At 46.5% G+C, this 26,810-nt stretch overlaps 1 protein-coding gene across 1 annotated transcript in view; it reads left to right on the forward strand.

Annotated features, from left to right (window-relative positions):
* Window positions 1-26,810, forward strand: part of LOC137519301 (oocyte zinc finger protein XlCOF7.1-like) — an 82,117-nt gene that overhangs the window by 12,418 nt on the left and 42,889 nt on the right. The window contains exons 3-7 of the mRNA XM_068238247.1: window positions 8,394-8,525; window positions 8,649-8,727; window positions 8,846-8,943; window positions 9,055-9,346; window positions 11,064-12,247. Coding sequence (XP_068094348.1) covers window positions 8,394-8,525; window positions 8,649-8,727; window positions 8,846-8,943; window positions 9,055-9,346; window positions 11,064-12,247 — 1,785 coding nt within the window. The remainder of the gene's footprint in view (window positions 1-8,393; window positions 8,526-8,648; window positions 8,728-8,845; window positions 8,944-9,054; window positions 9,347-11,063; window positions 12,248-26,810) is intronic.

The raw sequence follows: 26,810 nt of genomic DNA on the forward strand, positions 1-26,810 counted from the left end.
CACATAACGTGGATATCACAGCCCTACCAGCACATTAGCTCCATCATAGGGGCAGCATGCTCACATAACATGGATATCACTGCCCTACCAGCACATTAGCTCCATCATAGGGGCAGCACGCTCACATAACATGGATATCACTGCCCTACCAGCACATTAGCTCCATCATAGGGGCAGCACGCTCACATAACATGGATATCACTGCCCTACCAGCACATTAACGCCATCATATGGGCAGCATGCTCACATAACATGGATATCACTTCCCTACCAGCACATTAGCTCCATCATAGGGGCAGCACACTCACATAATATGGATATCACTGCCCTACCAGCACATTAGCTCCATCATAGGGGCAGCATGCTCACATAACATGGATATCACTGCCCTACCAACACATTAACTCCATCATAGGGGCAGCATGCTCACATAACATGGATATCACTGCCCTACCAGCACATTAGCTCCATCATAGGGGCAGCACACTCACATAACATGGATATCACTGCTCTACCAGCACATTAGCTCCATCATAGGGGCAGCACGCTCACATAACATGATATCACTGCCCTACCAGCACATTAACGCCATCATATGGGCAGCATGCTCACATAACATGGATATCACTGCCCTACCAGCACATTAGCTCCATCATAGGGGCAGCACACTCACATAACATGGATATCATTGCCCTACCAGCACATTAGCTCCATCATAGGGGCAGCACGCCCACATAACATGGATATCACTGCCCTACCAGCACATTAGCTCCATCATAGGGGCAGCATGCTCACATAACATGGATATCACTGCCCTACCAACACATTAGCTCCATCATAGGGGCAGCATGCTCACATAACATGGATATCACTGCTCTACCAGCACATTAACTCCATCATAGGGGCAGCACGCTCACATAACATGGATATCACTGCTCTACCAGCACATTAGCTCCATCATAGGGGCAGCACGCTCACATAACCTGGATATCATTGCCCTACTAGCACATTAGCTCTATCACTGTCTTCTTAGACCCCCTCCATTCAGACGCCACGACTCCTGGTAATCCGCAGAGTCGCAGCCTCCTGCGCATGCGGGGATGGGCAGTGCGATCACTCCTCGTCGCGCTCCCATCCCTTGGAGTATTAGGGTATAGGAGTGCACTGGGGGCGCGCACGTGACCCAGCCACACATATGCAGAAGCCCGCGACTGACCGGATTACCGGGAGTCGGATTGCTAGAACAGAGGGGTTGAAGTTGACGGCTAGGGGCTCAGCGCTGCTCATGGGGCTGGAGGAAGCCCTGGGTAAGTATAACTTAAGCCTAGGTTACCATCTCTGGTACACTTTAAGCAACATCTATATCTGGTAACTGACGTCTAGCAGTCTCTTAAAGTGGACCCAAATTAAAAATAGAAGATTTCAGAAATAAAATATATTTTCTAAATTATAATAATAAATAGCAGCATTTTTTCAGCTGCATGATGACAAATATAAAATATTTTACATTTATTGGAGAAACCCCTCCCTTCCTTTCATATTGCCGGGACAGGATCCAGCAGACTGGTGGAGTAGATGGTGTCCAGCAAAGGAGGAATTGCTAATGGCTGTCAACTGTATAACCCTATTTATGGAAAGAGAAGGGTGAAAAGCATGCACTGAAATGCTCATAGGCTTGAAGGAGTGTTTATTTATCTTTGTATGTGTTAGAGTGGTGCAACTAAATATTTTGAGTTAAAAATGTTATTTTTTAAAAATTAATGTTTGGTTTGGATCCGCTTTAAAGTGCCAGTATACTAAAGGAAAGACGCCCAATCTAAAGACCTCTATAATACTGAGACACAACTCATACCAACTCAATATGATGCTAAACAAGTAAGTTTATTAAGGACTTAAAACACAAAAATGTATTAAAAACAATAATAAAACCACCTTCTTAATCCAAATGTAATTGGAAATCTCTATAGCAGCAACAAAATAAAGTATCACAGTGTCTGTAAAGTGAATAATGTGCAGATAGATTGCACAGCCCTCCCATAAATGTGCAAAAAAAATCACACTAATAGAAAAGAATACAAAAATATCAAAAATACAAAAATCCACAAATTACAAAAAATTTATGAAAAATCACACTTCATATATTACCAGCTGAAAGTGGCTGGGTGCAACGAGTGTAAAACCCTGAGGTGCGGATAAGTGTGCCCTATACAATGTAACAAGGATGCTGCTGCAAAACAAGATTATATACAAAGTGTTTTGCAGCAGCATCCTTGTTACATTGTATAGGGCACACTTATCCGCACCTCAGGGTTTTACACTCGTTGCACCCAGCCACTTTCAGCTGGTAATATATGAAGTGTGATTTTTCATACATTTTTTGTAATTTGTGTATTTTTGATATTTTTGTATTCTTTTCTATTAGTGTGATTTTTTGCACATTAATGGGAGGGCTGTGCAATCTATCTGCACATTATTCACTTTACAGACACTGTGACACTTTATTTTGTTGCTGCTATGGAGATTTCCAATTACATTTGGATTAAGAAGGTGGTTTTATTATTGGTTTTTTTTTTAACGAATTTTTGTCCTTAATAAATTTTACTTTTTTGGCATCATATTGAGTTGGTATGAGTTGTGACTCAGTATTATAGAGGTCTTTAGATTGGGCGTCTTTCCTTTAGTATACTGATTGTTTTCCAGCCCATTGGAGACACAATATCATGTGTAAAGTCCCAGACATAACAGTATGCATGGGACTATAGCTCTAATATTGATAGTGTTGTTCAATAGCAGTCTGCTAAAACCTCCACAGGCATTCTGTGATGGGGCTGTCTCTGGGCTCTGCCTGTGTCTGAAGGGGAGATAGTATAATGCCCCAAAATGTCTGCCTTATTATAGTACCAGAGAGGGTAAGAAAGAGACAAGAAAAGAAAGACTAAGGACAGAGGAAATTAAAAGTAATGCTCATGTCTAGGAGAACTCATGGAGAAACATGTGGTTTGTTTGATCAGCTGATAGATTTGCTGTGATGATCACATCCTGCTTTAGCACATGATCATGACTAACAAATCAGAGACTTACATATCTATCACCTGACCACACTGATCACATGCTTCCCCATGAGTTCTCCTACACATGACCCTCACTAGTAATGAAAGGAAAGATACAAAAGAAAAGGAACTGTGGGCCTGGCTGGATTATGGCTCTGATATTGGATCAGGAATTCTCACTCTATATATTGCTAATATTGCTATACCGTAGTGAGGTGATAGGATGGGGCCTCCCTTAAGTAGTTATTATAGTAAGGCGACCAAACTGCTCACAATGTTTAGATTGGATCCGAGATGAAAAACTAACTATAACAAGTAACTTGTCTATATATCTTATCTACAGTTTGGATAGTTTACACAGCAAATCTAGCTGCAAACAGCTTCAACAGAATATGATTATTTCTTCCTGTGATACAATGACAGCAGCCATGTTGTTTGTAAACTACACACAGGCAAAGCTGATAGCATCTCCAGCTCTTTGCCTGTGACAAATTCACTCTGCTCTCCTCCTCCCCTCTGCCTCTGAAATCAATGGCTAGTAACCTCCTCCTCCTGCTTATGGGAGACTGATCTCCCATAAGCCCTTGCTTCCAGTGCCATGGCTCTCTGAAAAAGCTGTGGGCGAGGCTTGTTTAGTTTATAGGGAATTAGAGTATTAAAACAAAACAAAAAAAGTATTTGGCTTGAGGAATGCCCTATAAACTATATGAAAGGAACACCATTATGCAATGAGTAAAAGTTTATCTCGGATCCACTTTAAGTTTATCATCCTGGATAGCTCTGATCTGTAAAAAATACAGCATGACTTACCCTAGGTTTAAGTTGTTGAATACTGAGAGAACTTTATTCCAGGAGCTACAATGACTTGCTGCAAGCTGGTAGAATATGTGTAAACAAGACAAACTGATTTTTTGACAACTGTTGTGGTTTTATCCCCAGAAGTGCCACGTCAGGGCGTTGGGGACCTGGGCACTACACTAGTGTAGCTCTCCATGCCACATCCACAGAAGCCCTTGTTGGGCTGCCAGGGCACCATCTCGCCCTTCTGTCAGGGGGCATGTACCAGCGCATTAGTGCTTTATCATTTGTTTCTAGTTTAGATGCTCTTATGGAACTAGTAGCAACATGTTTCCATATCTCATGTACCACCCTGGCAGTGGCTTTCTGTCTGGATTTATGGGTCTAAAGCAGTACATTTTTTTTTCATGAATTTTAGGCCTCCAATTCTTACGTCTTAACTCGCCAAATATATCAGAATAAAGGCCTGGTAGGCATTCTGTGTATAAATAAACGACTGGAACACAAAATTGTTGAAATAATTACATTTATCAATAAACTGAAAAAAAAAATAGCAAAATTGTACAAATAAGGCAGCAGATTATGCAGTATGTACATATATACACCTAATATATAGAGATGGGCCGAACCTCCGATTTTAGGTTCGCGAACCCTGTTCGCGAACTTCCGCGAAAGGTTCGGTTCGCGAAAAAGTTCGCGAACCGCAATAGACTTCAATGGGGAGGCAAAGTTTAAAAAAATTCTATCAACTGGAAAAATGATAGAAAACATGTTTCAAAAGCTCTAATACCTGGAGCCACACCTAATTGAGTGAAATACACATCACTGCTGGAGGACCCGCCCACCCTCCCTCCTCCAAGCAAGGTCCTTTATACCATTTGCCTACCTACACTAATTAGTGTCCCTCCTCCCTCCTCCCCTCTACTGGAGGGAGGAGGGTCTCTTCTGCCAGGGAATTATACTATTTTAAAAACCAGTATACATCATACCATAGCTGGGAATCGAACCCAGATCTCACTGTGTGGTGGGCACGTCACCCTAAGCACTGTACCACTACAGAAGTAAGTGAAGCTAGCCTAAAATTTAACATTTATGCTCAATGCAATAGAACCATTAGGTTGCTTAAAGGATAACTGTAGTGAGAGGTATATGGAGGCTGCCATATTGATTTCCTTTTAAGCTATACCAGTTGCCTGGCAGCCCTGCTGATCTATTTGGCTGCAGTAGTGTGAATCACACCAGAAACAAGCATGCAGCTAATCTTGTCAGATCTTACAAAAATGTCAAACACCAGATCTGCTGCATGCTTGTTCAGGGTCTAGGGCTAAACGTATTGGAGGCAGAGGATCTGCAGGATAGCCAGGTAACTGGTATTGCTTAAAAGGAAATCAATATGGTAGCCTCCATATACCTTTCACTACAGTTCTCCTTTAAAGGGAACCTTAACTGAGAGTGATATGGATGTTTCCTGTAAACAATACCAGTTGCCTGGCAGTCCAGCTGATCTTTGTGACTGCAATAGTGGCTGAATGACACCCTGAAACAAGCATGCAGCTAATCCAGTCTGACTTCAGTCAGAGCACCTGATCTGCATGCTTGTTCAGGGGCTGTGGCTAAAAGTATTACAGACACAGGATCAGCAGGCGATTCAGGCAACTGGTATTATTTTAAAAGGAAAAATCCATATCCTTCTCCGTTTAGGTTCCCTTTAAGGATTTGTAGCATAAAAGCCAACTCACATTGGCTGGGATTTGAACCTGGGTCTCACTGTACGGTGGACAAGCACACTAACCACTATACCAACTGAAGCTGGCCTGAAATTGCTTTTTTGTAATACTTTTTTTTTTTTGCTGCTTCCTTACTGCAGGATAAAAAGTCACCACCTGGTCGGCTCTGTCCACAACACCCATGGTGCTGTTGTAGTCAAACACGACCTGAGGCTTTTGGATTTTGTTTTATCTCCTCTTGTCCTGGTGGGGACAGTTGTAGTTTCATGCACTATGCTTAGGAGACAGACATCCTTTTTGTCACGCCAGCGGAGAGCCAGCATTTCCCCTCTTGCCAAGCAACTATGTCCCAAGTTTTTAGCTTCTGCTTGTTAAATGCTGACGGCCTTTCCCGCCTGTTTTGCCGGGCTTACACGGCTCAATTTTGCCTCTCGATTCTCCCACTCGAACGATTCCCCGCTCGATTCCCTTATCTTCAGCTTGTTTTTCTTATCTCTTTCCATTCACTTCAATGCGAAATTGAGTGGCGATTTGATCGGGCGGGAGATCGGACAAGTCCGAAATTAACTACCAAGCCATCTTAATGGCTCAGAATCAAGCTGAGTATTCCCAGCATACGACCTAACAGTGCCGTAGGCATCAGTCTTATGCTTTATGAGGAACTCAAAAAGTTTGGGGGACCTGTAGATATTATCAGTGGTCAGACAGTAGCCTTTGTCCTGTAAAGGCTCAATGAGAGACAGTACAGAGGATGTTGCCACTCTGTAGTTGCTGAACCTGGGGTTGAACTTGGTGCCTTTGTCAGTGTACAATACAGTGTTCCAAATGTAACCGTTTGCCGACTCACATAGCATGTATGACTTTACGCCAAAGCGGGCCCGCTTGGATGCTATGTGCTGGACCCAACTCAGCCTCACCATATAGGCCATCAGACTCTCGTCTATGTTTATGTCCCTCTGTGGTACATAGTGCTCCAGAAGTTGATGACCACCATCTGATACACTTCCCAGATTTTATTAAGTTTTGGCGCAGGGTGGGTGGACTCCTCAAAAGTGTCATTGTTGGAGAAGTGCAAAAACTTCATGATCAAACTGAAGTGATATTTGGACATCATTGTTTCAAAAAAAGAGGTCGCAATAAGTTTATTGGTGGTCCAATACCATTTCTACATGGGCTTCCCCACCACTCCCTGCAGAATAATTAGGCCCAAAAAGAGCCTAATGTCCTGTTTGGTAACCGGCTCCCATGTCCTGCTCCTGGAAAAGGGCCCTTGTGGAGCAGCCAGTTGTTGGGTGGCATAGCGGTTAGTCTCCTCCACTATTTTTTCAATGACCACATCGGTGAAGAAGAGCTGCAGGTAGATCAGGGGATTGTGTTCACAGTCTAACTTCAGGCCAGGCTCCTCAGTAGAAGGTAAAGGTGGGGACAGTGGCAGAGCCTGAGTAAGGTGTGTGGGGCACCAAATACGGACATCACAAATCTCGGTGATGGAGTCACTGTCGCTTTCGCTACCTGGGTCAGATGACAGATCTCCAGGTGAGTCGCTGTCACTCGAGTCCGCCAGTGACTGCAGATCGCTGGCTTCAAACTCCACCAGCGCTTCTGGTGTGAGACGCCTTCTGGAGGCTGATGCCATAGCAGACGACAGGCAGACAGAGGACGATGCAGGCGGTAGGCAGAGAGTTGTCAAATCCAGGCAGAGGTCGGTACAGGCAGCAGGCAGAGAGTAGTAAAAATCCAGGCGGCAAGATTCGGCAACAGTAAATCAATCAGAGTCCAGGCAAAAATCAGTGCAGGCAGAAGGCAGAGAGAATAGTCAAAATCCAGGCAAAAATCGGTATCAGGTAGGCAGAAAAGTCAGCAGATCACACAAGCAACTGAGCTCAGACGCAGTCAGGAACCAAATGGCAACATTGTATTGGATATAAATCCCCCTGTATTTAATATAATGCAAATTCGGCCAATCAGCTTTTTTCCCCCCTCACCTCCCCCCCATGACCCCACGCTGTCCCCCAATGTACCGCCGCTTCATCATCCTGATTGGCCACTGGGTCCCCGGAAGAACAGCAGAGATAATGGGGATCCTGGCAGCCGCGGGGGAGAAGCCTTGTTCCCACTGGCTAGCGCTGATCACGTGCGAGGCCCAGGAAATAGACAGAAGTGGCGGTTTTTGAGCTCCTGCCACTCAGCCTGAGCTCAGCTCGGGAATACCGCCAGAGGGGTCAAGGTCCCATTTGGAGACATAAGTTGGTTTGGAGATATTGGATGATGATGTTAGGCAATTGTATATATTAGACATCAAACAAGTGACAGCGCTCCAGGCTGCAAACTGAAATGAAAGCCAACAGAGGCATGCAGACCCCCCTTGGGGCTAAATACATGCCTTGAATGCAAATCAGATGCAAATTAAGTACTAATTCCTAATTTAAAAGTTTAAATGCAGATTGAAGCACATGAATGCAGCTAGCCAAAAAGTATACTTACGCTAAGTTTGTACAGCAAGAGAAATTGGCAGCACTTTCAGACAGAGGCTGTACCCGAATTAGCTATCTGCAAAGATGTGCAGAGCTCCATTGTATATATTAGTCCTGCCTGAGGCTGGTGTTCTGTGCCTCTGTGCTGAAATGCCATTCAACTGATTGCCTAACAAGAGGTGAGGAGGATTCTGAGAGGTCACATGATGTCACATTTATCTCTATTATGAAGAGAATTCACATGATGTCACATTTATCTCTATTAGCAAAACAAACAGATGATGGGGGAGGTGAGGAGGATTCTGGGAGTGTCTTGTGACATTATTGTTGGTATCTCGATACAGAGTTATTCTCCAGTAAAGTTTGGTGATCATGTAACCATCACGGTGCCCCCACCTCACTTCCTGACATCTGAAGGACACAAGGAGAAGATTCTGGAAACCACCAAGAAGATGATGGAGCTGCTGACAGGAGAGGTGAGCAGTGCTGGGAATTATAGGACATTATCCAGGAACATAAGGGGCGTGTCTGTGTGGTGACTGTATCATTGTGTGTGTCAGGTTCCTATAAGTTGTCAGGATTTCTATTTCTCCATGCAGGAGTGGCAGGATCTAGAAGGACACAAGGACCTCTACAAAGACCCCATGAAGGAGAATCAGCCGCACCTCACATCACTAGGTAAGAGGAGACTTTCATTTCTTGTAATGGAGAGCAGTATTGAGGGTACACCTCCCCCCACATTATCTGCTAAACACATAGACACAATGTATTCAGTCAGTGTGTGTGTTTCCTACAGATGGATCCGGTAACAGAAATCCACCAGAGAGATGTACAGGTCCTCTTTATTACCAGGATTGTCCACAAGAAGATCCCTACGTCCCCCACCATTATCAGGTAGGTGGGGCTGAGGGTCCCCAGAGACACCAAACTGTGACACATTCTTTCCTTCTGTGTATGCAGTTATCTGTGTTCACATTTTACATTATTGCTCACTTTGTGCCTTAGGGTGGAGAAATTATACATGGAAGTGCTGTTGTTAAAGAGGATGAAGAAGAGCAGTATGTGAGGAGTGATCAGCAATCTATGGAGGAGGGTGGCATGATGAGGACAAGTAAAGAGGAAGAAGAAGAGATGTATGTGATGTGTGATCAACAGCCTATGGAGGAGGGTGACATGATGAGGACAATTAAAAAGGAAGAAGAAGAGATGTATGTGAGGAGTGATCAGCAGTCTATGGAGGAGGGTGACATGATGAGGACAAGTAAAGAGAAGGACACTGTTACAGAGGGCAGAACAGGTGAGTAATCAGCAGTAAATATAGAATAATGTGTATCTGTAGTGCTGTTATGACTGTGTCACTACTCACAGACTGGCCATATTGGAGGTTATGCCATGTATTTGTGTTGTATTTTTGCTATCTAAACAAACTACTGTATATTCCTGATTGTATTGGGTGACAGCTTACTAACAATAACAGTACAGACATCCTGATGGCTTTGGAGTGCCCTGTTCTGTTCTGTGGAGAGGGGAGGTGGTGGATAAGTGAGAAGCATCCCGCTACATCTCACAGTAAAGATATGATGCAGATCAAGCAAGGTCTCTCCAACTGTGACTACTGTATATACTCGAGTATAAGCTGAAATTTTGAGACCAAAAATGTGGCCCTAAAGTGGGTGTCTCGGCTTATACTCGAGTCACAACAAAGAGTAAGCCTTGGAGTGCCTCTACCATATTGTGCAGATCAGTGGAGGCCCCCCTTCCCGCCAGAGCGAGTGCTGGGTGCAAGTATTTGGGCTCCTCCCACCAGCATATGCAGGGCGATGCAAATTGTTCGCTCACCAGTCCGTGCCGCCACCAGCTTTAGCTTGCCTGTCGCAGTCTCATTTCTATTACACCCTCTATTACGTCATAGAGATGGGACAGTTACAGGCAAGTTAAGTCTGCTGGCGGTGTGAACCGGTGAGTGAACGCTGTGTATCGCCCTACATATGGCAGAGGGATCACTGGGCAGATGTTACACACCCCAGGCTACACAGTAATGCAGCCAGTCTGCCCAGCATAAGCTCACACACAGCCTGGCAGGCACAGCATGCTGTCCACTTCCCCTCTGCTTGCCTGTAATTTGTCTGCAGTGGGCTGAGCTGTCATGTCCAACAGCTTAACTAATTGATGCACGCCGTGCAGTACATTCACGGCCCTGCAAAGTTCACAGGATGCACCAGGGCAGTGAATGCAAGTCTGCAGCGCCGTGCAGCCGACGCTCGCTCCCGTTCGCCCACACCGCCGTTACCGCCGCTTAGAGGGGAAGTTAATGAATGGGACCGCAATTCCCATTCATAAATCTAAGTCCCCGATTCAATGAATACCTGCGTCTACGAAACGCCAGCATTCATTGTATCTTCCTGTTGTTACACTGCCATGCATTTCTTCCGATTCACGTGCTTACCTAGGTGAATTGGAAATAATGACCGAGGACATCTTGTGGCCTAATAGTAAATTACACCAAAATTAATTTTTATTTAATAATAATCCCCACACTGAATTTTTGTACAATATACAATACAATATACAATAACATTTCTATAGTGCTTTTCTCCCATAGGACTCAAAGCGCTTAGGCTCTCTCAGATTCAGTAATTTCCCTCCCATAGTACCCAACATTATTTACCTTAGGGACTGAACTTTTTTAAAATTTATGTCAAGGTGGTATATTACATGACATGGAAGGCAAAGTTATTGTCGTGATTGGCAGCCTGTAATGAGCACAACATTCTGCAGTTCTCAGTCAGGCTGATAACTAGCGATGGTCAGTGACATGCCAATAACTCTGAGATGGTGCAAATGATATGCTAATTATATGTAAAGTTATGCAGATGCTGCATCTGGCCCATTTCCAATCCTCATCAATTTTGCATGATTTGGAATTATCAGCAGCTCACTGACCATCCCTAATGATAATTGTTCCTCCCCTCAGAATTCTCTAACAGAAAGTGATGATGTTTCTCTATTTGCAGCGCAAAGTCCCGGCATCAGGAACCTCTCAGAGACTCGTCTCTCTGTATCCACAGACTGTACAACAGATGATGATGTCATTGGACGAGAGTCTCCTGCAGATATCCTAGTTACCCCAAACATTCCCTCAAACTCCCCTCACCTGTCTAACCCTGAGGGGCCTCATATCCAGAACAGCTCTCCCCCTGCTGGAGGGTCTTATTCCTTTTCCACATGTAAGAAAGGTTTTGTATGGAAATCAAATTTTGTAACACATGAGATATCTCACACTAGTGGGAAGTCCTATGCATGTGCTGAGTGTGGGAAATGTTTTGGGCGGAAAGGACACCTTTTAACACATGAGAGATCTCACACTGGTGAGAAGCCCTATTCATGTGCTCAGTGTGGGAAATGCTTTATTCAGAAATCAGACCTTGTAAGACATGAGAGATCTCACACTGGTGAGAAGACCTATTCATGTGCTGAGTGTGGGAAATGTTTTGGGCATATAGCACACCTTGTAGGACATGAGAGATCTCACACTGGCGAGAAGAACTATTCATGTACTGAGTGTGGGAAAGATTTTGGACTGAAAGAAAACCTTGTCAAACATGAGATATCGCACACTTGTGAGAAGTCCTATTCATGCGCTGCATGTGGGAAATGCTTTGTTCAGAAATCAGACCTGGTCAAACATAAGAGATCTCACACTGGTGAAAAGCCCTATTCATGTGGTGAGTGTGGGAAATGTTTTAGGCAGAAAGCACACCTTTTAATACATGATAGATCTCACAGTGGTGAGAAGTCCTATTCATGTGCTGCATGTGGGAAATGCTTTGTCCAGAAATCAGACCTTGTCAAACATGAGAGATGTCACACTGGTGAGAAGCCCTATTCATGTGCTGAGTGTGGGAAATGTTTTGGACAGAAAGGAAGCCTTGTCAAACACGAGAGATCTCACAGTGGTGAGAAGCCCTATTCATGTGCCGAGTGTGGGAAATGTTTTGTTCAGAAATCAGACGTTGTCAGACATGAGAGATCTCACACTGGTGAGAAGCCCTATTCATGTGCTAAGTGTGGGAAATGTTTTGGACAAAAAGGATACCTTATTATTCATGAGAGATCTCACTCTGGTGAGAAGCCCTATTCATGTGCTGAGTGTGGGAAATGTTTTGGACGTAAATCACTGCTTGTGAGACATGTGTGTTGAGTGTGGGAAATGTTTTGGCTATGAGTGTTCTTTTCCAGTGTTTCCTTTACTTCTTGCAAAGCACAAATGGCAGCATTTTTACACTGAATCCCAAGGACTCTTTCATGCTCCTCAGTGCATTGGATTGTTGCTGCTCTTTGACTGTCTTCGGGCTGGTGCACACCGGAGCGGAAACGCAAACTCCCAGGCTGCAGCATTTTTTTTTATTTCGGAGGCGTTTCTGCCTCAATGTTAAAGAATAGGAAAGTGGAAAACCGCTCTGAAAAACCCTAGATCAGAGCGGTTTTCCAGGCGGTTTTTGTTACAGAAGCTGTTCAGTAACAGCTTTACTATAACAATATATGAAATCTGCTACACAAAAATGCTCCAAAAAACGCTAGGCATGTCTAGAAAACTTCTCTAAACATGCCTAGAATCGCTCTGAAATCTGCTTCAAAAACCTCTAGCATTTTGTGGATCTGCTAGAGGTTTTTGGTGTGCACTGGGCCTATATCAGACTCCTTCAACTTTTCCAGCAGTTGCATGCGTTTGCAGGCGTTGGTCGCTAGCATACGTCAGGCATTTTCCAGGATGTGGCATTGGCTGATTGAATGCTCTGCTACCGTATATTGTGTGCTTGTTGAGAGTTTACTTGGCGGTTTATAGGCATTTTGGCAGAAAGCCAAAGGAACATGGAAGTGACACATATTGCAGGAAGTGAGGTTTTACAGGAAGTGGACACTCACAATGCCTTATTACTTTGACTCTGCATGACTTACACCGGAGAACATACAAATGATTGATTGTGGACAATGAAAACACAAGTTTAAATGTCTTCAAACATAAGACACATTTAAGTGGGTCCATATTAGCTGAAACAATAAAACAAAACCACTCAGTGAATATTACTTATTTATCTTACCTATCCTGTTGTTTTAAGTGTTCAGTGTCAGATTTAGGGGAAATATGATATGAAAAAAGAAAATAATATTTCTGCAGGTTCTCATCTTTACTGTTTCCCTGTGATGCGAAAAGTGATGTCACTTCTGCTTTTTTCTTCTTTCTTTTTTTTTTTTTAACCCAGCTCAGTGTTCATTTTCCTTCCCTACTGCCACAGCTCACTGTCTCTCCCACAGCAACCATCACCTAGACAACAGGCTTACATGGCTGTGTATACCAGCGGTTCTCAAACTTTTCTGGGTGAGGGAACCCCTGATGACTTTTTACAAGGCGCCCCTTGGGGAAAAAAATGTCAAAATGTTGTTATGACCTGACAGTAGTTAGTACTACAAAATATATAAATACAAACAAACTAACAAACAACTGGTTAGACAGCCACATAGTACCGGATTCACAGACAGCCAGCCCCGAGCTTGATGTTAATGTGTTGTAAAACAATCGACTTTTGTACTACAGGAACTCAGTAGCACATCAAGACAGTAGTGCATACAGCATATAGCATCCGTGACTCAAACTCTTAGTGGCAAAGAAACGTATAGATCTGGCTGAGGTTAACCTGAAATAAATACAGCCGAAAGGCAGTCAGTTATATCCACAGCTATGGCAGCCACAAAAGCACCAAGTCAAGGGCCTGCTGGTGATGGGAGGGGTTTAGGCACCAACTAATTGGCCGATCAGCAACACAACAGTTTAACAGTAGAGATGAATCTTCTTTTCAGTATAGCCACTTATCAGCAACTAGGGGCTACAGGGAGCGGGAGGGAGCCCAGAGGACACTGAGGAATGTCACAGGCTACATGGGGCAGGAGGGAGCCCAGAGGACACTGAGGGACATTACTGACCACAGGGGGCAGGAGGGAGCCCTAGAGGACACTAAGAAACATCACGGACTACAGGGGGCAGGAGGGAGCCCAGAGAACACTGAGGGATGTCACGAGCTACAGGGGGCGGGAGGGAGCCCAGAGGACACTGAGGAACGTCACAGGCTACAGGGGGCAGGAGTGAGCCCAGAGGACACTGAGGGACATCACGGACTACAGGGGGCAGGAGGGAGCCCAGAGGACACTGAGGGGCATCACAGGCTACAGGGGGCAGGAGTGAGCCCAGAGGACACTGAGGGACATCACTGACCACAGGGGGCAGGAGGGAGCCCAGAGGACACTTAGGGACGTCACTGACTACAGGGGGCAGGAGGGAGCCCAGAGGACACTGAGGGACGTCACGGACTACAGGGGGCAGGAGGGAGCCCAGAGGACACTGAGGGACGTCACGGACTACAGGGGGCAGGAGGGAGCCCAGAGGACACTGAGGGACGTCACGGACTACAGGGGGCAGGTGTGAGCCCAGAGGACACTGAGGGATGTCACGGACTACAGGGGGCAGGAGTGAGCCCAGAGGACACTGAGGGACGTCATGGACCACAGGGGGCAGGAGGGAGCCCAGAGGACACTGAGGGACGTCACTGACCACAGGAGGGAGCTCAGAGGACACAGAGACGTCACTGACCACAGGGGGCAGGAGTGAGCCCAGAGGACACTGAGGGACGTCACGGACCACAGGGGCCAGGAGGGAGCCCAGAGGACACTGAGGGACATCACTGACCACAGGGGGCAGGAGGGAGCCCAGAGGACACTGAGGGACGTCACTGACCACAGGGGGCAGGAGGGAGCCCAGAGGACACTGAGGGGCGTCACTGACCACTGGGGGCAGGAGGGAGCCCAGAGGACACTGAGGGACATCACTGACCACAGGGGGCAGGAGGGAGCCCAGAGGACAGTGATGAACATCGCTAACCACAGGGGCAGGAGGGAGCCCAGAGGACACTAAGAGACATCACGGACTACAGGGGGCAGGAGGGAGCCCAGAGAACACTGAGGGATGTCACGAGCTACAGGGGGCGGGAGGGAGCCCAGAGGACACTGAGGAACGTCACAGGCTACACGGGGCAGGAGTGAGCCCAGAGGACACTGAGGGACATCACGGACTACAGGGGGCAGGAGGGAGCCCAGAGGACACTGAGGGGCATCACAGGCTACAGGGGGCAGGAGTGAGCCCAGAGGACACTGAGGGACATCACTGACCACAGGGGGCAGGAGGGAGCCCAGAGGACACTGAGGGACGTCACTGACCACAGGGGGCAGGAGGGAGCCCAGAGGACACTGAGGGACGTCACTGACTACAGGGGGCAGGAGGGAGCCCAGAGGACACTGAGGGACGTCACGGACTACAGGGGGCAGGAGGGAGCCCAGAGGACACTGAGGGACGTCACGGACTACAGGGGGCAGGAGGGAGCCCAGAGGACACTGAGGGACGTCACGGACTACAGGGGGCAGGTGTGAGCCCAGAGGACACTGAGGGATGTCACGGACTACAGGGGGCAGGAGTGAGCCCAGAGGACACTGAGGGACGTCATGGACCACAGGGGGCAGGAGGGAGCCCAGAGGACACTGAGGGACGTCACTGACCACAGGAGGGAGCTCAGAGGACACAGAGATGTCACTGACCACAGGGGGCAGGAGTGAGCCCAGAGGACACTGAGGGACGTCACGGACCACAGGGGCCAGGAGGGAGCCCAGAGGACACTGAGAGACATCACTGACCACAGGGGGCAGGAGGGAGCCCAGAGGACACTGAGGGACGTCACTGACCACAGGGGGCAGGAGGGAGCCCAGAGGACACTGAGGGGCGTCACTGACCACTGGGGGCAGGAGGGAGCCCAGAGGACACTGAGGGACATCACTGACCACAGGGGGCAGGAGGGAGCCCAGAGGACAGTGATGAACATCGCTAACCACAGGGGCAGGAGGGAGCCCAGAGGACACTGAGGGACGTCACGGACTACAGGGGGCAGGAGTGAGCCCAGAGGACACTGAGGGACGTCACGGACTACAGGGGGCAGGAGTGAGCCCAGAGGACACTGAGGGACGTCACGGACTACAGGGGGCAGAAGTGAGCCCAGAGGACACTGAGGGACCTCACGGACTACAGGGGGCAGCAGGGAGCCCAGAGGACACTGAGGGGACGTCACTGACCACAGGGGGCAGGAGTGAGCCCAGAGGACACTGAGGGACGTCACTGACCACAGGGGGCAGGAGGGAGCCCAGAGGACACTGAGAGATGTCACTGACCACAGGGGGCAGGAGTGAGCCCAGAGGACACTGAGGGACATCACGGACCACAGGGGGCAGGAGGGAGCCCAGAGGACACTGAGGGACGTCACTGACCACTGGGGGCAGGAGGGAGCCCAGAGGACACTGAGGGACGTCACTGACCACAGGGGGCAGGAGGGAGCCCAGAGGACAGTGAGGAACATCACTGACCACAGGGGCAGGAGGGAGCCCAGAGGACACTGAGGGACGTCACGGACTACAGGGGGCAGGAGTGAGCCCAGAGGACACTGAGGGACGTCACGGACTACAGGGGGCAGGAGTGAGCCCAGAGGACACTGAGGGACGTCACGGACTACAGGGGGCAGGAGTGAGCCCAGAGGACACTGAGGGACGTCACGGACTACAGGGGGCAGGAGTGAGCCCAGAGGACACTGAGGGACGTCATGGACTACAGGGGGCAGGAGTGAGCCCAGACGACACTGAGGGACGTCACTGACCACAGGGGGCAGGAGGGAGCCCAGAGGACACTGAGGGATGTCATGGGTTACAGGGGGCGGGAGGAAGCCCTGGGCAAGTTTTAGCATCACTTTTTTAGTTATGTTCAGGGTTCCTTTAAAGGGAAACTGAAGTGAGAAAATTCACTTCAGATTTAATACACACCTAAGCAAAGGGAAGGCTCTGGATACCATAGAGCCTACCCAGTCCTCAGTCTCTCCCAGATTTCCCCTTTGGAAGTTATTTGCCCTGCTAGCTCTTCAGTACACCTCAGACAGCCTTCAAAATACTGTGTATGGGCAAGTCGGAGATCCCACATGAGCAATATGGATGTGCTTGTCTTACGTACTATTCGGGGGTGGAGGTAGTGCTGCAGACAAGCACATCCGTACTGTGTATGGGCAAGTCAGAGCTCACACATGGGCAATATGGATGTGCTTGTCTTATGTACTATTCTGGGATGGGGTAGTGCTGCAGACAAGCACATCTGTACTGTGTATGGGCAAGTCAGAGCTCATACATGGGCAAAAGACTTGAGACTGGGGTGGAGGTTCACCTTCCAGCAGGACAGTGACCCTAAACATAAAGCCAGGGCAACAATGGAATGGTTTAAAACAAAACATATCTATGTGTTAGAATGGCCCAGTCAAAGGCCAGATCTAAATCCAATCGAGAATCTGTGGCAAGATCTGAAAACTGCTGTTCACAAATGCTGTCCATCTAATCTGACTGAACTCGAGCTGTTTTGCAAAGAAGAATGGGCAAGGATTTCAGTCTCTAGATGTGCAAAGCTGGTAGAGACATACCCTAAAAGACTGGCAGCTGTAATTGCAGCAAAAGGTGCTTCTACAAAGTATTGACTCAGGGGGCTGAATAATTACGCACACCCCACTTGCAGTTATTTATTTGTAAAAAATGTTTGGAATGATGTATGATTTTCGTTCCACTTCTCACATGTACACCACTTTGTATTGGTCTTTCACATGGAATTCCAATAAAATTGATGCATGTTTGTGGCAGTAATGTGACAAAATGTGGAAAACTTCAAGGGGGCCGAATACTTTTGCAACCCACTGTACTATTCTGGGATGGGGTAGTGCTGCAGACAAGCACATCTGTACTGTGTATGGGCAAGTCAGAGCTCACACATGGGCAATATGGATGTGCTTGTCTTATGTACTATTCTGGGATGGGGTAGTGCTGCAGACAAGCACATCTGTACTGTGTATGGGCAAGTCAGAGCTCACACATGGGCAATATGGATGTGCTTGTCTTACATACTAATCGGGGATGGGGTAGTGCTGCAGACAAGCACATCCGTACTGTGTATGGGCAAGTCGGAGCTCACATATGGGCAATATGGATGTGCTTGTCTTATGTACTATTCGGGGATGGGGTAGTGCTGCAGACAAGCACATCTGTACTGTGTATGGGCAAGTCGGAGCTCACACATGGGCAATATGGATGTGCTTGTCTTATGTACTATTCGGGGATGGGGTAGTGCTGCAGACAAGCACATCTGTACTGTGTATGGGCAAGTCGGAGCTCACATATGGGCAATATGGATGTGCTTGTCTTATGTACTATTCGGGGATGGGGTAGTGCTGCAGACAAGCACATCTGTACTGTGTATGGGCAAGTCGGAGCTCACATATGGGCAATATGGATGTGCTTGTCTTATGTACTATTCGGGGATGGGGTAGTGCTGCAGACAAGCACATCTGTACTGTGTATGGGCAAGTCGGAGCTCACATATGGGCAATATGGATGTGCTTGTCTTATGTACTATTCGGGGATGGACGCGAAACGGCCGTCGCCGACCTTTCTACAGCCCTGAGCACCCACCTCCACCGCATCCCGCACAGCCCCGCCATGGGACACCAGGTGATAACTGTTTGATGTATAAACTGCACAAGTTGTCTTGAAAATAAACAAGCTGAATGACGGATGGTGCCTGAATCTGCTTCTTATCTGTTACCAGTTACGATTTGCTTTCTTCCTGTCACTTAAGCGAGGCACACGTCAGTGGCTGACTGTTGAAACAGTGTAATAGGTGATACAGCGGGGATCTTGGTCTCACTCTCTCCCTATCCACGGATCCATCTTGTCCTTTATAGGAGTGCCACACTCACTTTCCTTTTGTACAATCTGATGTGCTGAAGGCTGCCTGAGGAGTAAAGAAGATATAGCAGGATGAATAACTGTAACCTGACATGGTGCAGGAACAACGGGACAGAGAGAGGACCAGAGCCTTTCCTATGCATGGTAACTATCTAACCTGGAGTTTCCTCACTTCAGTTTAGCTTTAAAGGACAATTGAAGTGAAAGTTATATGGAGGCTGCCATATTTAATTCCTTTTAAGCAATGCCAGTTGCCTGGCAGTCCTGCTGATCCTCTACCTATAATACTTTTAGCCATAGACCCTGAACACGCATGCAGCAGATCATGTGTTTCTGACATTATTGTCAGATCTGACAAGGTTAGCTGCATGCTTGCTTCTGGTGTTATTCAGACACTACTGCAGCTAAACAGATCAGCAGGGCTGCCAGGAATCTGGTATTGTTTAAAAGGCAGAAATTACAGGGGCAGCATATTTGTACTGTGTTTACACTTACAGCATGCAGTCAGAGTAGGAGAAGAAGCGAGAGGAGAGCGAGGTGAAGAGGTCATCATTGGTAAAAAGCAGCTTGCAGGAGAGCAGCAGTGTGAGGAGGGGGGAGGCAGGAGAGCAGAAGTGTTTCATTTGACTTGCACAGCAGAAGGAAGGAGGTGGCACTGTAGTCCTGACTGAGAAGGAATGGAGTGGCTGAGGGTGAGCAGTTTGTTAGTCACAGACTCACAGCCAGCCAGTGCGCTATTGTGTTGAGCTGCAGCATGTCATGTGAGAACATTAAATGAAGCAGAGTAAACTTTCAGGTGCTATGCGATCATTCCAAAACTGGGGGTGCATCCTCACAAGCTTGCCACAGGCAGCAAAAAGTCTAGAACAGGCCCTGATGACACTAGCCGGTTGAACTGCTTACACTAACCAAAACTGTAAGTGGGAGCCGCTCTGACATTATGCGGACGTTTAAGTGCAATATAGCTATTTAAATGATGGTATCCTGTGCATAACAAAGGCTTGTTTTGGATTAAGGATTTAAGAACTTTGATGGTTAAAAGTGCTGTTTTGATGCAGTAGCAGTTCATTGCTAAGCTGTATCTCCCACTTAAAGATACACACACATGCAATCCTAATATGTGCATGATTGTGAGGTGGTATAGTGAGTGGTGGTGTCGGGAGCGCTCCTGATGGTATGGCCAGCATTCTGGTTGTAAAGGGGTTTGCTGTTTGAGGGGTGTTAACCATTTTGTACCAAATAAGATCTCAATAAATTGTGTACTTTTGAATAAGTCCCTTTGAGTGGCTGTGTGATTACTTTTCTCTGGTTCATGTGCACTTACAGACCAGCCTTCTCTCCTGGTAACGGGAGGCGGGACTAGGGATCTGCACATGACTAGCTCACTGGTAACAGGAGGCGGTGCTAGGGATCTGCACACGACTAGCTCACTGGTAACAGGTGGTGGGACTAGGGATCTGCACACGACTAGCTCGCTGGTAACGAGAGGCGGGACTAGGGATCTGCACACGACTAGCTCACTGGTAACAGAATGCAGGACTAGGGATCTGCGCACGACTAGCTCACTGGTAACAGGAGGCAGGACTAGGGATCTGCACACGACTAGCTCACTGGTAACAGGAGGCGGGACTAGGGATCTGCACACGACTAGCTCACTGGTAACAGGAGGCGGGACTAGGGATCTGCACACGACTAGCTCACTGGTAACAGGAGGCGGGACTAGGGATCTGCACACGACTAGCTCACTGGTAACAGGAGACCGGACTAGGGATCTGCACACGACTAGCTCACTGGTAACAGGAGGATGGACTAGGGATCTGCACACGACTAGCTCACTGGTAACAGGAGGATGGACCGCCACCTGTGATGACCGCTCTCACCTTGTACTATGGCTGCCCAGGCCCACAGACAGCTCATACAGCATGTAAATTCCAAACCCGATCAGATCTTCTTCTTCTTCCACTCCCACTCACAGGCAGATTTCCCAAGAATATAAATAAAAATTCATTGCGCAGGCTGTACTGGTATTTGGGAAAGGATTACCCACTATCCAGGATGTCACCGTGCTGAAATTATGGGGGCCATCAACTCCACACTGTGTCACCCCCACCTTACGGAATCGTGCTCACCTGATAGATGGGCTGCCCAAATCACAGACAGCTCAATGGCCTATTTGCACAATCCTGCAACTCCCAGCTCTTCTACCAATTCTTGGTTCAACCTTCCCACCTCCAGACAAAATCAGCCCACTGCAACTAAATATCTTCACATAGCATAAAACCATTTAATTAAGATAATAAAAGATCAGTAGCGCTACTCACAAACATCAATAAAAAACAGCGTGTATCAAAGCTCCAGGACGTCTCCTAGTTGCACTGCCGCTTCCTGCCCGCTAAGCCACGTCCTATGCGTTTCGTCAATCGACTCATCAGGGGCTATGATGAGTCGATTGACGAAACGCGTAGGGCGTGGCTTAACGGGCAGGAAGCGGCAGTGCAACTAGGAGACGTCCTGGAGCTTTATTGATACACGCTGTTTTTTATTGATGTTTGTGAGTAGCGCTACTGATCTTTTATTATCTTAATTAAATGGTTTTATGCTATGTGAAGATATTTAGTTGCAGTGGGCTGATTTTGTCTGGAGGTGGGAAGGTTGAACCAAGAATTGGTAGAAGAGCTGGGAGTTGCAGGATTGTGCAAATAGGCCATTGAGCTGTCTGTGATTTGGGCAGCCCATCTATCAGGTGAGCACGATTCCGTAAGGTGGGGGTGACACAGTGTGGAGTTGATGGCCCCCATAATTTCAGCACGGTGACATCCTGGATAGTGGGTAATCCTTTCCCAAATACCAGTACAGCCTGCGCAATGAATTTTTATTTATATTCTTGGGAAATCTGCCTGTGAGTGGGAGTGGAAGAAGAAGATCTGATCGGGTTTGGAATTTACATGCTGTATGAGCTGTCTGTGGGCCTGGGCAGCCATAGTACAAGGTGAGAGCGGTCATCACAGGTGGCGGTGTGCACAACGAATGGTGGTGTCCTGTAGAATTGTGCACGGGCCATAGTGGTGGAGGATTGCTCAATTTAGTGGCAGCCTATGCGATGAAGATCTTCTGTTTTTTCTATTCCCTTTCTTGCATGAGGTCACTGTCTCTGGAGATTGAAGAAAACTTGTGAACTGTGAGATTTGGGACTGTTTTTCTTCATTTTAGTGGACTGTGAGGCAGCGCATAGTATGTTATGAACTTGAATTGATATATGTTGGTACACATTTTAACTATTGCAGCATACCCACAGTAGATTGGAGGTTTTAGGATAAGAGGTGAAGCTCGCTGAGTGGTTTTTATTTATTAATGCGGAAAATCGCAACAGGCGAAACAATCTTAGGCTGCTGGGGCTCCCGGAGGGGTCAGAAGGTAAGAACGTTCCTATATACATTGAGACTTTGCTCAAAAAGCTTCTCCGAGGTCACATTTTCACCATTTTTTGTTATAGAACGGGCACATAGAATCTCGGCCAAGCAAGGCCCCCCCGGGCACCCCCCCCCCCCTTCCCCGGCCAGTGATATTTAAGCTACTTAACTTTAGAGACAGAGATGCAATTCTAGATGCTGCCCGACGCGCTGAGGAGCTGCACTTTGAAAACACTAAGATAATGCTATTTCCTGACTACACGATTGAAACCCAAAAGCAAAGACAATCCTTTGTGCAAGTGAAAGCTAAGCTCCGGGCACGGAATAACCTGAAGAGGTATCAAAATGGCTGGATGCACTTCCAAACCCTTGATTTGCCTACACTCAACCTACTATGACAACGCTAAGTACTGAACTCCTCTTATTTGCATTTACAGGGAAGTTACACTGGAAGCTGATAACACCCCCGAACTATGGGTTTACACTTCCCTTTAGCAAGAAATGCCTATTTACTACCAAAGGAACTTGAATGCACCTGTTTTTCTATATTAATTTTTCTTCTGGTTAACATTTTATAAAGTCGGCCACTGGGTGTCGCTGTGACACCATGTTCATCTCCCCACATTGAGTGCATAGGACTTTGTCTTCTACCGAACTCAATACCACAAGGCTTTTACAGGGCTTTCAAACACTGCACTTAAACCCTGAACTCATCCAAGCACTCCTCATGAAGATGATACAGGATTCTGTTAATATTTTGCACCCACTAGATTACCAACCAGTGTGACATAAAGATATTAAGATTGTATAACTGTATATACTGCTAACATAAGAGTGAATATTACGATTTAAACTTAGAACCAATACTATCCAAGCTGAAACAGAAATGTAAGGCATGGCAAACTCTCCCATTATCTCTGCTAGGTCGGGCAAATGCTATTAAAATGAATATGCTACCCAAATTCTTATATTATTTCAGAAACAGCCCAGTAATTATTCCATCTAAATACTTTCACAGTATAAATAGAGCTGTCACATCTCTTCTATGGCATCCTAAAAACCCGTGCATTGCATTATCAATCTTGCAGCTGGATCAAAATAGTGGAGGTATTGGATTACCTGATTTCGAACATCATTACTGGGCATCTGCTGCAGTTACTGTAAGATGGTGGTTTGACCAGTCCCCAAACAATCCGGAGACCGCATTAGAGGCAGAGATAATGGGGTCCTTTTTGGAGCTTTCCAGCCTTCCCTTTCGAGGAAGTAAGCAGATCCCCCGTGCAACACCTAATATGTTAGCAACAGTCAGAGTCTGGGAAAAAGTTAATAAATACTCCAGTCATCCAGGGCAAATTTCCCCGCACACACCGTTATGGATGAACCCTTCTTTGCCAGAATTTTTGACTGTACCAGATCCTAAAGCCTGGGCAGATTTAGGGGTGTATAAACTTCAAGATATAGTTGAAAATAATTCACTGAAATCATTTGCTTCTTTAAAAAGGGACAATAGCATGCCTAACAGTATGTATTTTAGATATATGCAGCTACAACATGCTTTTAAAGCACAATTCACACTGGGAGGGAGAACACTGCTGGTGCAGTCCCATACCACGGAGGGGGAAATAAAAAGGTCCTCGGACATGTTATTTCGGTCCTATATAAAACGTTTCCGCCTAAAGGCCAAACCAAAATAGACAAGCTATATCTCGCATGGCAAGTGGATATTCCTGACCTAACTCTCGATGCCTGGAAAAATATCTTGGGATACTTTATTACAGTAAACGTAACCGCACGGGATAGGTTGAACGCCCTAAAGTTTCTGCACAGGAGTTACCTCTCACAAGATAGACTGCTTAAAATTGACCTAGCTGCAACAGGGAGGTGTATGTCCGCAATCGGGGGCGGGTTTTTTTCATATGGTCTGGCTTTGCCCACACATTTCTTCTTACTGGTCCCAAGTACACCTAGAGCTTCAACGGGTAGGTATTTGGAATAGCACTTGAGTTAAATCTCTATGTCTATAGGCAACTGACTGCACTCAGATCAAAGGGGGCCGAATAATTATGCACACCCCACTTTGCAGTTATTTATTTGTAAAAAATGTTTGGAATCATGTATGATTTTCATTCCACTTCTCACATGTACACCACTTTGTATTGGTCTTACACGTGGAATTCCAATAAAATTGATGCATGTTTGTGGCAGTAATGTGACAAACTGTGGAAAACTTCAAGGGGGCCGAATACTTTTGCAACCCACTGTAGGTCCCTTATAGCATATGCTCGGAAAATGATAATTCTGTGGTGGAAACAGCCTTTAAGCCCCACAAAAATAGACTGGACCTCCTATGTCCATAAGGAACTGGTCTTCATACGACAGGTTTATCTTAAAGCGGTATCGTCACCATAAAAATCTAATTTCAACAGCAACTGGTCTGAGTGTATTAAGTGATAAAGCTGCTAATCCTGCATTCAAAACTTTCAAAACTTTTTCTGCTGTTATAAATTTGGAGTTATCACATACTTAAGAAGCACTGGCACTTTAGTAGTCATGCCAAAGAATTGCATGCTGGGGGTTCTTTTTATCTATAATCTATTCCTCCTCTTCCCTTTATTTCCCTGTCTGCTGCTTATCTGAAACCTGATCCCCCTACTCACTTGTGTTTACAAGCAAGGCTGAGGCGACTCAGCGATTGGAGGAGACAAGAAAAAAAGTAAAGGGCAGAAATGACATCACAAGTTAGCTTTAACTGTGGGCAAAAGACATGGCCCCCACCAGGAACAGAATTCTCGTCATTTACTATATAACATTCACTGAAATCAGAAAGTGGACAGTATAATACATGTGTTATGTAAGTAGATCAAGTATTTATCTACTTATATATGTTTTTTTCCCTGGCATAGTATGGCTGATCCTACTACTTTAAAGGACTTACGAGGCCAACATATAAAAAAAAAAAGTTAAGTACCTGCGTCTCTTTAAAAGACACGGAGGACGCCATCCATGCCCTCCGTGTCGTTCCGCCAGGTCCCCGCCACTCAATAGCCTCCCCGACCGGTCACGACCGCAGGGCCCGGGTCGGGCTCTCCTGCCTCTGCCAACATGGCCGCCGGAGCTGGCCGTGGCTGCGCAGTCCGCTATTGACTACAGCTATTGAGTGGCGGGGACCCGGCGGAACGACACGGAGGGCGCGGATGGCGTCCTCTGTGTCTTTTAAAGAGACACAGGTACTTAACTTTTTTAACTTTTTTTTTTTTTTTATATATGTTGGCCTCTAAAAAAATGCTCTAAAAAATTTAGGAAAACATGGTCAAATTGGACCACTCACTACAAACTTAAATTTGAGGACTAATAATTACAGTTGTACTCACCTCCCAGAAGGATCATGCGAGGGGCTGCACTCATTTCAGGACTGCTGTATGCATTTCTGCTTGAATTTTCATAAGATATTAGACATACTGCTAATTGTTATTCTGATCATCTGCGAGCTGTACACTCAACCATGGATACTGACAAGCCATGTATTTGTTCTGTTTTTTAATGTTACAGTGCCAAAGAGTTTTGATTATATTTGATAATAATAATAAAATAATAATAATTCCACTCAGTTTAGGTTCCCTTTAAAGCACAGGTGTCAAACACAAGGCCCGCGGGCCGAATGCGGCCCTTCTTAGCATTATATGTGGCCCTCAAGAGCTTCAAATATGCATTACTATGAGCAGTAAAAGAGCAACAGTACATTGCTGTCCCATCCAGAGGATGACAGTGTTTCTGGTTAAAACATTGTCACTTTGAGCCCGGTTTTGGCAACATACCATCCCCCCCGCCCCACCCCTTGCAAATTAGCATGTGGCCCTCTCCTGGGACCCAACTATTTACCTGCTCCAGCGCTGTGTCAGGTCTTTTCCATTCTTCCTGGCAGCTGCATGCTCTGTGCTTGCACACCTCCAGCTCCCGATAACATGACATGCATTCAGAGCCAGAGGTGTGCAGCATGGAACGTGTCTGTCAGGAAGGTCAGAGGAGACCTAAAGCAGAACTGGGGCAGGTAAGTATTAAAGAGACTCTGTAACAAAATTTTCATCCTTATTTCTTCTATCCTATAAGTTCCTATACATGTTCTAATGTGGTCTGACTTACTGCAGCCTTTCCTACTTGCACAGTGGCTGTGTTACCCCTGTTATATGATCTAATCTTCTCTCCTCTGTCGGGCTCAGGCAATCAGGCTGTAATGTGCTGTGCTGCTTGTGATTGGATAGAAGCTATACACACCCTCTCCAGGCCCCCTGCACACTCTGTATGACTCACACACTGAGCTACTCTCAGCCTATCACTTGCTATGTCTTTTGTTTGTAAACACTGGATAAAACTGGCAATTACAAGCCAGGATTGCAGCAGAGAGTGGCAGAAACAGCACAGAGGGGCCCAGGAGAACAGAATGAATAGAATGGTATGCTTTTTATTGTAAGAATTTTAGAGTACAGA

Source organism: Hyperolius riggenbachi, chromosome 5 (genome assembly GCF_040937935.1).
Source record: "Hyperolius riggenbachi isolate aHypRig1 chromosome 5, aHypRig1.pri, whole genome shotgun sequence".
In the NCBI taxonomy this organism is placed as follows: Eukaryota; Metazoa; Chordata; class Amphibia; order Anura; family Hyperoliidae; genus Hyperolius; species Hyperolius riggenbachi.